Source organism: Ammospiza nelsoni, chromosome 2 (assembly GCF_027579445.1).
Source record: "Ammospiza nelsoni isolate bAmmNel1 chromosome 2, bAmmNel1.pri, whole genome shotgun sequence".
Taxonomy (NCBI): Eukaryota; Metazoa; Chordata; class Aves; order Passeriformes; family Passerellidae; genus Ammospiza; species Ammospiza nelsoni.
In genome coordinates, this window is record NC_080634.1 from 40,033,719 (window position 1) to 40,048,755 (window position 15,037).

A 15,037-nucleotide genomic window follows, 5' to 3' on the forward strand; every position below is an offset into this window, starting at 1 on the left:
CATGTGTCCAGTTTTACATGAATGTTTAGCAGGGTTTCAGCTAAATTATCACTGTGAATGAGTCAATTACATTACTTTTTTTTTTTTTTTTTACAGAATTTGGAGCAAAGCTGAAGAGAGGGAAAGGAATGTGTGTGTGTGTGTCTGTGTTGCTCTCTAAATTTTCCAAGATGAATGCTTCCTGATTTGTTGCAGTGCAATGTAGTGTAGCCATCAACCCATCATAATTGATATGTCAGCTTGAAAACCGTCATGAATTAATGTTTCAAACAAGGGAGAAGGAAAATTTTCTTCTTACAGAGAAAATCCTTTTACTTCCAACCATTTAAATTTCTTTTGAAATAACATTTTTCTTTTTGAGATAGGAAAGTGGATGCCAGAGCTGTTTTGAAATACCACTATTTGGAATAGAGGGTGGGGAGGGGGGGTACAAATGAATTTTACATTACATGGAATGAGGGATGCCATTTATTATCAGCACAGATTTCTGGCCAGGGAAATAGTGATATACTTAGAAGCCCTGGTTAGCTGCCATGCATTGTTATATACAGCATAAGGAAATTTTGATTACATTACTAATACATTTTTCAAAGCATGGCAACGTTGCTCTTTCCCGTTGCGTATTTATTATCATTCTTTTCGCCTAGATTCAGCCTAGCTTTTGTGTGAGTATGTTGAGAGTGATGGGTACTACAGTTATTTTTCTCCTTCCATCTTGCATTGTCCAATAGCTTTTGTTAGGGAACTACTTTTTCACTCCCCCCAATCTTAGCAATTCAAGAGCAATTATTTACTACCTAGGAATAACCAAACTATTGGAAAAGTCCACATTTTTCACACTGGATGGGATTCAACATATATAAGACTGCATGTAGGAAGCAGGCTGTGGGGAAAAATTGCTTAACTAATGGGAAAATAGTTTGTGCATTTTGCTCTGGAGGGTAAAGCTCCTGCCCCTTTGTCAGCTATCAAAATGAAAATGGCTGTGAGATGGTGTGTAGAGAGAGGTGTGACACCCCAGTTAGCCACAGACTGCCTGTGTTACACATCACAAATGGCACCATTTTCAAAGCAACCGGAAGAAATTCATTGATTAATTGTAACTTGAAATTTTGGATTCACTTTAAAGATTTGCAAAGACTATGTGTTAATAGTGTAATGTGCTGTATGATATCAGAAGTAGGGTCAAAAGCAGTCCTGTGTGTAAATGTCAGGATTTAGAGGCTCTGGGCAATGTGCATTAGCTGTTGGTGGCCCAGTTCCCACATATGTAAAAATAAATCAGTAGATTTATTTCTCATACGAGAGATTTTGGGATATTTGAAAGAATTTGGGGATTGCAGTCTAGAAAGTACAGTGGGAAATGAAAACCCTTAGGTTTGTAACAAAGATATGTTAGTGAGCTGTGATCATTTACTTTGTTGTGAAGTCTGGCAGTCATCTCTTACAATGCATTATGCCTTTAGTTAGAGGTAGTGTTTTTTCTTCACATACCCCTGCTGTTAATTTAGCAAAAACTGGACTTTTGAATAACAACTGTCAGATATGACTCATAAATTATAGACCATTCTGTACCTTAGTTTCTGCCACAGTTCAAAATATGACAGATATTTTGCTGTTGTGTTAGCTTCTGAAAACACTAGATGTCAAAGCCCAAAGCTTTCTTACTGTACAATTACTAAAGCACAGAATGGGCTCAGAAATTCCACTTCCTTTGAATATCTCATTTGAGCTTGGGAAATGCACAAGGAAGAATTAGATTCTTTTGATTAAAATGTCAAAACATGTTAAAATATAGTTTCACTCACAAAGTAGTCTATTCACACTTTACCTCAAGTTGATCTCAGGAAGTGCACTTGTGTATTTCATGGAATCAGATTAGCTAGATGATAATTCAAAAGCTGTCGCTTTCTGGAGGCATTTTGAATTGTAGAAACTTCTGTGAATGCAGTAAACTGAGTAAAAATGATACATTAACAAAAAGGAAGAAGAATACAAACTATGAGACTGTCATGTGTATGCACCAAAAACAGCTTTGTGAAAATGCATCTGGAGAAAAGTAGCACACAGAAGATAGGTAGAAGAAATCATTATTTATAAGATAAGAGAAATAAATATTCTGGGGCAGATGTGACCACTGAAGAGTCCTTTGTGCCCTTTTAAGAAGTACAAATGCCTGTTGCAGTCTTCTCATCAGTCTTGAAAAGAGGTAGATACATTCGTGTGGATAAATAAATATTCTGCTTGGATTCCTTCAGTTTATGATTGTTTTTCATGATTACTGGAAAGTAGTTGCCATTTTCAAGTCCACTTCCATTTGCATTGGATGGTGAGGGAAAAAAATTTTGACTTACTCTTGGTTATTTGTAGTTCAGTAGCAGCTGGCGATGTTCACAAAGCAAAAGCACTATACATAAATCTTAATAGAAAATCAATATGTAGTGCAGGTGACACAAATGCACTTAGGAAGCAAAGTAGTTTTCTTTTGAATGCTCATTTGAGGTCATTGCCTATATCATTTGGGGCAGTTTGCCTAAAACCAGGGTTCTTCTGATGTCTAGCCAATCTATACCCAGCCAGATATTACTGAGATTTAAGAATGGCAAACCATGAAAAGCCACCAGAAAAATGTCAGCTGCCAAGACATAGATACAGTAAAGTGTTTTGTGTTCCTCAGTGATGTTAATTAAGCTTCCTCAGACACATAAAGCTAGGGAGTCAACAGTCTTTAAGCTTGGTTCAGCTGAATACAAGGAAGATGGACAGTGTGTTTTGGAAGAAAGAAGGGTGTTGTACACTGGAGGTCATTTGCTGGGTTGGTTGCGCAGCATGAGCAAAGGTGTGGCTTTGGGTAGTTTTTTATCTTATATTTGAGATACTGGAATTCTGGAGAAATGGATATTTCAGTGTTTGGGAAGGCCTTGTGTTGCCCGATGAATAACAGTTTCTACAATTTTATGGTAGTAAAGCCAGGAAAATTGGATTTATAATTTCAGAAGCTGAGTAAACATGCAACATCTTAAACTGAGAGTGGAGGATAAACGTATTGATTTTGTGTAATGCAGATGCCTAGAGTTCTGACTGGGAATTGAAAGTACTTAAATAAATGCATAAATGTAAGACAGAAGCTAAATAAATAAGTTAGTAAATATTCAGTTCCCCCTCCCAGATGGGGACATTTCAGTGAAAACTGTTACTGTTGGCTTCTAGTTTTCCATTCCCTTTTAGTTGCTATAATGGCCTCTGTGTGTGCTTTAGTAATGATGTGTGTCAGGATTTGTTTATTTTGGATCACTGTGTCTCTGCATTTCATTTGTATCTGGCTGTTTTCTTTCTTTCCTTCAACTTGAGCTTGATTTGGCTTTGTAGTATTTGCTGACTAGGGAGGGAGGGAGAGCATTATTTAAACTTCAAGTAACAAAAGATAAAAGATACTGCTGATTCTTTTAGCCTCAAAGCCTTTCTAAAAAGTTACTGGAGTGTTTTTTGTAGCTAGCACTTCACTGTTGTGACATTCAAAGTCGAACATAAGAAAACTGCCAAAAGATTTTAAAGAATCCATTAATACATGTAGTCAGGAGGCTTCCGTTTAGAAAAGCTACATTATTCAGAGTGAAAAACTAATTAATTAGAATGCCCCTAGGAAACTGAATCTGCTTGCATATATTAGTGAAAAAGTTAATTAATCACTGCAGAACGAGATCTGCATCAAGACATATGTGTAAATACTAGGAAATGGTTTCCTGGGCCACAGTGTGGATTTTTTTGCCTTTCCATTTTTAAGAATATTTTCCTGGTGGTGTTTTAGTTTTATATCACATTATATCTCTTACACTTTGTAGTCTGCCTTTGCCTTCCGCCAGTGAAATATACAGCCAGTCCTGAGAAGCAAAAAAAAAAAGAAAAAAAAATGTTCTCATAAAAAAGACATGCAGATAAACCACTATTCCTGCTTGTTGCACAGGTTTCTTGGTCAATCAGATTGCTTCTTTTCTAGTGGAGTAAAAAGGGGGAAAAGAGATCCCAAGGACCATTTTTTATACATATTCCCCAAGTTCCTAGGTATGATTTAAAAGCCATTCCATTAGCAACAAAACAACAGTGAATTAGAATTGCTCCAAGGTAGTGTTTCTGCTAACCATAAAAGCCACGAGCTGATTTTAATTAGATTTTACCTTTCCTCTTTTCTTAGCAATGGGATGCCCATACCTTGAGTCTATTGCTTCCTACTTGGTCAGGACAGTTAATAATTTCCTTTTACAAAAGGGCTAATATGCAGGAAAGCCCTGATTAATATCATAAAGCAAAATAAGAATATTTAAGACTTCTTTTATTAATGGTTTACAACATTAAACTCACTATGGCAAGATTACAGCCTTTTATAAAGGAGAGTTAAGCTTTTTTTTATGCTGGCATTGAATTGAATAGAAGGAATTTAATGTCAATCAGCAGGGGTCTGCTTTCTTTGAAGTCACATTCAGGCTCAAGTCAGTGGACAGATTCTCATTTCCTTGGATTGTATTCAGATCTGGCCAGTAGTATACATCAACACTGTGTAACCCTCTTTAGGAGAAATGTGTGTTTGTATGACACAACAGATTAAACAATGGTGATTATTCCAGACTATCACAGAAATCAATGGGAAACCTGCTTGGTTTTGTGATCAAAAAGGGTGGTTTTCTATCAACAGAAAATATCTGTATTTGATACATGAGTGTAGTGCTCTGTGTGATTCAAAAGCCTTTTATAATTATAATGCCTATCTGACTAATTTTCTGGAAATCCTATTCATTACAACTTGCTTTTTTTGGCACAGTCACAGCTAGCACAAATGGTGACTCTTAACAAGAAAGATTTGCTCAGCCTGACTCAAATGACTTAGTTTTCATATTAAATAGAAACCAGTCTATCTTGTCATTGGTAGCTAATGAAGAGGGCATAAATTACAGCTTTCTGTGACCTCTTTCCTGCTTTATGATGTAGAAAGAAGGTATGGAATGGACATTTGACTTTTTTGATTGGTTTCAAGCTCAGCTTCAAGTTCAGACCTCCTCTGTGTTGTTATTTTGACAAGAAGGTCCCTGAGAACTGACAGAATCATGACAACAGAAGCAACATATCAGAGAGACTAATTGCCTGATAACAGAAATAAATTCAGCCTTTTTTTTTGTTGGGTTTTTTTTTTTTTTTACTTACTTATGCAGTCATTCAGTGGAAGTACTAGAGGGGAAGGTTTAAGAACCTGGTCTTTCCATTCAGCTTGAACATATCCCATGACGCATGTCAGAACCCTGATTAATTTGTAAGCAAATACACACTAGCATGTTTGACATTCTTGAACGTGTTACAAGAAAAGATAAGCATTCCCTTTATAGTTTTATAGCACTTTTAAACATGAGCAACATAGATAGTAGTTCTAAGATTGAATTCCTGCATGGAGACCGTAGGAGAAAGCTTAATATGGTGGGCAGAGAGCTAGTAGCAGGTTGGCTGCAATTATAGTTCAGCCAGTGGAGCATCATGATGCTTTTTAATATTTCCTCACTCAGTTTCTGTAGCACATGAGTTTGCTATGAGTGTAGTGTTCTCTCCTCAATTATTAAATGTGCAGATACATTTTTACAGAGCAAGCTGGGCACAGAAGACTGGGTAGTTAGTTTTACTGGCTTTAGCTAGGGTAGAATTAATTTTCTAAGAAGAACCTGCTATGGAGCTGTTATTTGGATTTGTGATGTCACAGGGATGTTTTAGTTACGGCTGAGCAGAGCTTACACAGAGTCAAGGCCTTTTCTGGTCCTGAGGCAACCCACCAGTGAGGAGAGGGGGTGCACAAGGAGTTGGGAGGAGACACAGCTTGGACAGCTGACCCAACTGACCACAGGGATATTCCACTCCATATGGCAGCATGCTCAGCATATCAAAGCTGAGGGAAGAAGGAGGAAGTGGGGAGATGTTCAGAGTTAATGGCATTTATCTTCCCAAGTAACTGTCAGGGTGACAAAGCCCTGCTTTCCTGGAGATGGCTGAACACCTGCCATGAATTCTTTTTTCTTCCTATTAAACTGTCTTTGTCTCAACCCATGAGTTTTCTTACATTTACCCTTCAGATTCTCCTCCCATTCCCACTGGGGAGGAAATGAGCAAGCAGTATGGGCCTTAGCTGCCTAGCAAAGTGAAGTCATAACATTGGTTTAAAAGATTTTACTGTCTGGTCTGACAGGAGGTTTGGATCAGACACACAGAAAGATGATTGAAGATGATTTCTTCACGGACCAGGCAGGAGACTGTACCATTTCAGATAAAAGAGTAAATAACTGAATAACTGTTTGAAACATTAAGGATTGTGCCCACCCTAATTATTGCACACTTCTGTATGTGACATGTCCTTCCCTTCTCCTTCCCCTTCCCTTCCTCCTGAGGATGATGTGGACCAAAACTTTCCCTCTCCCAACCTGTTTTTGACACCAGGCAATTTAATGATGTGGAAGAGCAACATTGCCAGGTTCAGTGTCAGTGTTATGGCATGGTAAAAATCTCTTCTGCTTTATCTCCTGCACACCTTTCACCAGCTTTCACTCTTGGATACATTTGATCTATTTGTACTGTTTATCTTCCAACTGTTTCTCAAATGACCTCTTGTTAGGACTATTTAATACTAATGTGTCTTCCTGTGTCATGTAAACTTTTTTAAAAGCTAGAATTTTAATAAGCACCAGAATGGCGCAGCTGTATGATAAAGTTTTCATTAGAGGATTCCTTAATAGAACCCACTTCCAGTCCTTGATTGCATAATCAACAGCTAATGAAATTGTCTTGGTAACAAGAGCTACAGTGTATTACATCCTCTCCCGAGACTAAGTGGAAAGACAATTGTACCAGCCCAAGAGGACTATTGATTGTTCACAGTGTGAATTTGATTACCCTTACGGAGAACTGAACGAGAGATCATCTTCAGCTCTGCTAAATGGATTTTTTTTCCACTGAAAGTTATCAGTTCACTTTCATACAGGGCAATCAGGGGGCAATAAACACAGGGAGTGTGATTTCATTACAGATTTCCTGAGTCTGCAAGTTTGGAAGGACCAAAAGCTGTGAAAGAAATGATGGCTGCTTAGTGATGTGTCTCTGTGTTTAAACCAGGTGGGAGCTCTGAAGGGACACCACAGCTCATGGTGTGTTGCTTGTCTTATTGCAGGAGGGAATCCCAAAGGGAAGTTCGCTCTGGGACTGGTTCAGAACGAGTGGAAAGTTTATGTTAAAAGGCCTCTGGATCGGGAAGAGCAGGACATTTATTATCTGAACATCACTGCCACAGATGGCCTCTTTGTGACCCAAGCTGCTGTGGAAGTGACTGTCACTGATGTCAATGATAATAATCCAGTTTGTGAGCAGGTGAGTTAACACCACCCATGGCAAGTGGCCACTGTGTTGAGAGCCATGCTCTCCCTACGGGAGTCTCTTGCTGTTTGCAAGTATTCAAAGCATTCATAGGCAATGCTGATTTTCATCCTTATGGTCTTAGTTGAGGAATCTGCAGTGTTCTGAGAGAGAAGCAGGATATAGCATTCCTGTGAAGCCAAGATTGAAGGATAATGGTCTCATAAAGCTTTCAAAGGAGTCTTGTACTCAGTGGCCTTAGTTGGCTTTACAGCAAATGGTGCGTTGTGAGGTGGCATTGGGCAGCTACTCCTCCCCTGCAAAAAAGAATGAGCTCTCCTTTCACAATCCATGTAGAAATGTCATCAGTCTAGTTTAATTCGAGCTTTCCTCAACTTTCCAGATCCCAGCCATCCAGTGGAAAAGAAGGCTGTAGCTTGCTATCCTGTTGTCTGGAATACACATAGTGTGGCCTGACCAATGCTTTCAGAGTGCTAACTGTCTTGTATTCTGTGGAAAGGCTATCCAGGGAACTGATGTTAGTGCAATTAGAAAGGTCTGTGTGAAAGAAAAAACATGATAAAACCCAGAGTTCCTTAATAGTACTACTCACAGAAAATTTATAAATATATATATATATATGTATGTGTGTGTATGTGTGCATGCACATACTCCTATAATTCCCATCGTTACATTATCATTCACTGTTGGATTAGTCTCATTGCAAGAGCCACTCTACCACTCTGGGGAATCACAATCTGTATTTCCCTCAAAACTGCTGGATGAGGTGATAAAAACAATTGTTTCTGTTAGCACACTCATCAAGATTTTCATTTCATAGGTGTCAATGGACTGAATAGAAGATACGAAATGGCATTGCATTAAGCACTTAAGATGAGCCCTATTCACAGTCATAATCTGGCATTGTTTCTGTGACACCTCAGAACTTAACAGTAATTTGAATTTCTAGGAATGTGTTGTGTAAAGGAAAATTGTTTCCTGTATAGAAAGATGCACTACGAATAGTTTTTACAAAAAGGTTGTTCAAAGACTGTAAAATACTGCTACAGCATAACTTACATGTGTGTTTTTGACTCTAGGTTGCCTACACAGCATTGTTTCCTGAAGACATTCCACCAAACAAAGTAATTCTCAAAATCAGCGCTAAAGATGCTGACATCGGGGCCAATGGTGAAATTCGCTATTCTCTTTATGGTTCGGGGAACAATAAATTTTTCTTAGATCCAGAAAATGGTAAGAATACAACCAAATGTTTCTGAATAGCCTTAACCCCTCTGGGTACTGGCTTCATTGAATAGAGTTAGGTTACACGTGGCTATCAGCCAGTTGTTCCAGTTCTGGCAGATGTGGGTGACCATTTGAACGGTGGTGACAGGAGGGAGAAAGAGGGACATCTTTGTTGGCCAGCTTGGATGTCATAACCAGAACAGTGGATATCCAGCCTTTTGTTTCCCTGCATTTCAAGATTTCAAGTTAGATCAGAGATTTATTAGAGAACCACAGGATATTTTGGGTAGGAAGAGAACTTAGAAGGTCATCTAGGCCAGACTCCTTTCCATATGGAGATTCATTTCAAATAGATCATGTTAATCAGAGACCCATCCAGTTAAGGTTTCTAGGGCTGTGCCAGTGCCAATTTCACCACCCTAATCATATAAAATGTCTTCCCTTATATCTAGTCTAAATCTACCCTCTTTTAATTTAAAACTATTACCCTTTGTCGTATCATAGCAGATGATGCTAAAAAGGAAATATTTCTGTGTTAAGGAGTCTATAAATCTTGGGAGTGACAGAAAGACAGACTTGGAAAAACTTGGTGGTGTTCATCTGGGTAAAGCTGTAGGCTGCTGTTAAAGCCACTATGAATGGCTTGTCATCCCTGCACTCATATTGGCACCTCACTTATTTAGGTAAAGAGTAAGGGGAGGTGACACTGTTGTGAGTTTTTAATCTGTTTGTTGGAATAAGCAATGTTGGTTTTATTTTCTCTTTCCTGTTCCTTTGGAACACATGGTTTTGAGACACTCAGGCTGTCTAGAATTAGTGATGTTGCTACAATAGTAATGACAATTTCTGCTTTTAAATAATTTCAGGTGAGCTGAAATCTCTGGCCCCTCTTGACCGAGAGAAAATCCCTGCATACAACTTAGTTGCCCGAGCCACTGATGGTGGTGGCAGGTTTTGCCAGTCAGAAATCCATCTTATTTTAGAAGATGTTAATGATAATCCACCAGTGTTTTCATCTGACCACTACACTGCTTGTGTCTATGAGAACACAGCCACTAAAGCTTTGTTAACAAGAGTCCAAGCAACTGATCCTGATGTTGGTAAGTAAATAAAATTGCAAAAAAAAAATGAAAATTCTGTGGGTTGGTGGAATTGCTGAGCTGATTTGCTTCTCTATTGCTAAATTTCTTCCATTTTCTCCTCCTCATTCTTCTTTACCCTCCCCATTTCTTTCTCTTCTCTTTTTTCACATCAAAATGCTTGTGCCTGATCTTGACATAATGGTGTTAGAAACAGAAAGGTGTTGCAGCAGCCACAGAAACATGTAGTCTTCTCTTGATCAGCAATAGTGGGGGAAAGATGTTTTTGGGGCTAAATTGCAACTTTCTTCCTTCAGTGGTCTTGCCTCTTTTCTTGAGCCATGATTTTGAGCACCCATGCCTCTATTTATGCAAATAATATAGTTACATGCCACAGGGACCTATACCTGATTAATCACAGCTTTTCTAGAGTTTTATACTGCAATAGCTCCCATTTGTTCCAGCTGGTTACCTTAGCATAAAACTATTGCACACTGTGAATGTACATTATAAATGTTCTGGTTACTTAACTGCGCACTCCTTGAAAGTGTAATCTTTTATTATATGAGGACCTTAGCCTTGAAATGTGGGCCCGATTATAAATATTTAAAGGGGAATAATTTTGCATAATACAGTGGTAAAACCTACTGAATGTTAGAAAAATTTTTAGGTCATTCATTTGAATTGAAATAACTTTGTTTGTTTGTTTGTTTGTTTTTTCTTCCTGTGTTTTGAAGGTGTTCTGTAAAACCTATGGCCTGAGTAGTTTCATGCAAAAAGCAGATTTTTCATTAAGCGAATTAAAAAAATAATTTTGCTGAGTAGAGTGCATGCTGGAAGTCTCAGTTATTTGTGAGGCTGATAGTTTAGATATACAGGAATTTATAAAGGAGCAGCAATCATTCATTAATGTATCTATGAAGAGCCACATTATGTGCCATGGTTGAAAACTTGCAATTAAAGTTATGATATTGTCCTGCAGTGAAGAGCCAATTACTGCTGGTAAACTACTGAACCATCTGAAGAGACAGTGTTGTTATTTTCCACTGTTGTATTAATTGCCATTTTTCTTGTATGTGGGATGACATTCAAGGAGAGAGGGGACACAATTAGAATAAAAAGTTGTCAAGAAAAGTTCTCACTAGCGCCAACTTTACATAACAAGATAGTTAACAATTAAAAAAACCCACAAAATATGAGCTAGTTGCTGTACCTTCCTTCTGAAACTAGAGAAGTTAAAGGGAGGGATGGATATGGTGAATGAGAAGGGGCTATGTACTTCATTAATGCTTGGACCTGAAAATCAAACCATACTGTGTACCGTAAGTAAATTACTAAAAAGTCCCTAAAACTGGATTTTGTTCTAGTTACTGTTCCGTTAGTCCCTAGTAAAATCACTGATTCCCTATTGCTAGGTAAGGAATGAGGACAGGTATTGTAATGTTCCCATGAGAGAACAAATATATTATTATTGATATTCCTGATGGGCTGAGAGTCCTCTAAGGCTTTTTGAAGTGGTGTCCTGAAAACATCAGTGGAGGCAGTAATCATACAAATAAATTTTTAACATTCCGGAAAAATCTTGTGATCAGACTTAGAATTTGCCTGCTCTGCTTTGGGCTTGAAGGGCAGGAGCATGAATATTGAGGCCATTGAGAGAAGACTTGTGAGAAGTCCTTTTATGGTCCACAACTAAACACAACAGAATCCTGACAATACTGTGTTCAGATGCTGCTAGATAATTTAAAAAAATGTCCACTTAAGAGAAAAATAGGGTTATATCTGCCTTGTGCCTTTAAAATCTGTTGAAGCTCCTGATCTCATAATATCATGTGAAATTATAGGACTGGACCATAAATTGCTGTTTATTATATTTATAATTTGGATACATACTTAGAAAATAGCTGTACCAGCTGGACACACTGAGGGAAAATTGTGATCCTCCTTCACAGTATTCAACAAAAGAAAACAGTTTTAACTGTTTAGTAGCACACAAGCTCATTTTCCATTACCTCGACATACAGCTGCGGATCTTAAATTACATGATCTCCTGAAGGAGAGAGAATATACATAAGTCTATTTGTTAGGATATTTTATGGTTTTAATTGAAAACAATTCTTTCTCCTATACTGCTGTAATTGGAAAGTTTTAGTATTTCCACAATATGGTATTTGAAACTTATTCACCACCAGCAGGTTTGGAAATGTTCAAACTAAGAAATGAAAGCGAAATGCTGGTTCTACATTTTTTCAAGAGGTTTACAGAAGGCAGTGAATTTTTCACCTCCCACTGTCTCCAAAGAAAAGAGCCAAATTACTCCATTTTGTTCAAATTAAGGCACTAGAAGAGATGGAATGAATGCTGAGGTGTAATTACATGAGCAAACCCATCACACAACTGCAATATCAGCCTGTTTCAAAGGAATTAGGGTCATTTTAGGGCAGCAACTCTGAGGAAACTTACATGGGACTTTATTAATTTTTTGACATCATACTTGCAACAAACTTCAGGATAAACATTGAGCCCAAAGCTGAGGTGCAGGCACATACTCGTTTCCAGGGCTGCTCGTGTTTTCTGCATGCACAGGGTGTTGTGGCCTTGCTCACAGAGTACAAGAATGAATGACAGTATCATCCAGGCTCAGCAGTGCTTTAAGTGATGGTTAAATCCTGCCTCACTTGCAGATGCTGTGCTCCCTGCTCAGGCCTGTTTCCATGATGATTAATGGTGTAGTCTACCAAAGGCAGGAGCACTTATTGCACTAAAATGAATAGTGCATTATCCATCCTTCTGCAGTCTTCTTCATCACCACTGGGGCATCAGCCATCCAGATCTGTACTCAGTTTAGTGATTTCACTGACCAATTGATTTTTTTTCTGGGTTTATGATGAATATGAGATTCTAATTTGGCTCACCATGGGAATTGCCTTGTCAGGCAGCTCTCTCCTGCCTGCCACTGCTGCCTTCCAGCCTCTCTCCCCATTAGTCGATGTTTAAAGCTGTGGCAAATCATCCCCTGCACAACCAGCCAGTACAGATGGACTGGGCCATCTTTGAGCCAGCACCTTGTATTGCATGCAGCCAACGTGCAGGAAAACACAGGCATGTAGGTAAAAAATTGACAGGAGCAGCCTTTATTTGGTTGCAGAGTTCGTACAATGTGCAGGCTGCCCTGCTCTGTTCTCAGCTGTCCCCCAACCTCACAGCCCCTCCCCAGCCCAGGGCCCATGCCAGCGCATCCCACAGGAGATGTGGTAACATGCATGCTGCTAGGAGCCAGCTGGTATCCATGTTTTGGTTTGGGAAGGCAAATCTGAGTGCTTCTCAGAGTCACTGGTGTGACTGGTCTGCTTCTTCCTTGAATAGCAGGCATCTTGTCCAACCCTCCTGCACAAGCAGGGGTGTCTACAGCAGGTTATCTAGGACTCAGTCCAGATGGCTTTTGGCTACCTCCAAGGGCAGAGGGTGATGTCTTCCAAGGGTTGACTGCTATGCAGCATGAGCACCTCAGAGGTCCTCTGGGAATAACCAGAGACCTGCATTGTGGATACAGATAAAAGTGTAACATGCTCACCATGATCTGTTGTACATGAAAAAAAGGTGTTATTTCAGGAAATAGCCTCCCATATCGTACAGAAGATTTAATGACATTGAGTAATGCAACCTGGAAAAACAATGAGCAGTCTGCTACCTTATTCAAAGCATTTTCTCACTTTTGTGCATAGGTTGCCCAGACTTTTGGATATGTCCCAGTTTCTGCAGGGCTTGTAGCCTCACGAGCAGAATGGTCTAAGATTTATTCACCAGTTCTGAAAAAAAACATCCAGCTAGTTTTGGGGTCAGTAGATTTGAATGATGAGCCTGGATTTCTATTCTTTGTTCCTAGTATTTGATGCTTTGGTACTTAGGTGGATATGAGAGAAAATATGGCTGTTGAAAGCCTAATTCAGGAAGCCAGAATAAGATTTGAGACCCTCCCACAGGTATGTTTATACAGTCAGATTATATGGGTTAATTGGGGTTGAATTTGACTCTGTTCTTTAAGCAGTTTTATAGAGTTAAATATTATTTGGACCAGGATTTATGAGAAGGATTCTGTTGTCAGCTGATTAGTGCATTTGTGTTTAATCTGGAGATTTTAAATAAATCAAGTCTGTAATCAGTCTGATTCTTGGCACGTGGAGCTAATTATTCACCTTTTCACACAAAGTGGAAGAGCTGCAGCAGAAGAGACTCAGCCCTTCTGGGGGAAGTAGTTTGACCTTCTTAGTAGGAGACATCTGCTTCCTAAACCCAAACTTCTCCATCAAGAATTGATAGGGAAACTGGTAAACTGAGGGAAGGAGTGCCATTTTCTTTCAGGTTCTGATGGAAAATTTTATGTTGGATTTCAAAGAAATCTGTGTCAAGAAACTATATTTTTCCTGCAAGGTTTGACCTCATGGATTTTGATGTTTCAATAAAGACTTCGTCAAAAAAAGCACACACCCAAACCCTTACCCTTACCATGTGTTGCTCACACGGCACCTGCACAGGAAATAATAGATTTCTTTACTAGGGATAAATGGTAATATGACTTCTTCTTCAGGTTTCAGCCAGTCCAATTTAGTGTGTACCTACCTCCAAGAGGATGGGGAAGCAGGTGTATTTTGTCTTCTTTTTCTTCCTGCCCTCTCTTTGTGTCAATGAGAAAAAAGAAGAAATTACTAAAACAGTAAAAATTAAGTACCTGCCAAAGTAGTGATCAGAATATAGATAGTTCTCTGAGGTTTATCACTGATTTTTAAAAAGTGGCATCAGGATGCTGGTGAGCCTAGCATGGAAAAAATCACGCAGGCTGTTCAATGGGTCACCACTTTCAAGAATACACATGTTGGACTAGAGTACAAACTTCAGCCTCATCAATGGTGGGATTTGCTCTTGAAGGAATTAGGGCAACTGAGCATGTTGCAGTCACAGCTGCCTCACAGCTGGGCTCAGGGAAGTGTGAAGTGTTGCCAGGTGAGATTGCAGGAGGGTCAGAGAGAAGTGGAAGACAGTCACAGCTTGATTGGAGAGCAGCTCTCTGAATTACATGTAATGGTAAGTAACAAAATAATAGAAATGCTGATTTTGGCATTTTCTGGCAGAACCAGTACACAGCAAACCTTTGCTTTGCCTGTTTGTTAGTGTTGGGCATGTCCCTTAAAATGGATCTAGAAACTTTTGGAGTGTTCAGGATCTGAAAAAGATGAAGGCAGGGATCAAAACATGAATAAAAAGAATAACAGAGATAATAGGACAGAAGATATACTAAAACTCAACAACTAATAGGTAGTTAACTTTGGTAATGA

General features: G+C 38.9%; 1 protein-coding gene across 1 annotated transcript in view; it reads left to right on the top strand.

Annotated features, from left to right (window-relative positions):
• Positions 1-15,037, top strand: part of FAT3 (FAT atypical cadherin 3) — a 394,792-nt gene that overhangs the window by 321,656 nt on the left and 58,099 nt on the right. Inside the window, exons 12-14 of the mRNA XM_059466196.1 lie at positions 7,196-7,392; positions 8,478-8,631; positions 9,492-9,725. Coding sequence (XP_059322179.1) covers positions 7,196-7,392; positions 8,478-8,631; positions 9,492-9,725 — 585 coding nt within the window. The remainder of the gene's footprint in view (positions 1-7,195; positions 7,393-8,477; positions 8,632-9,491; positions 9,726-15,037) is intronic.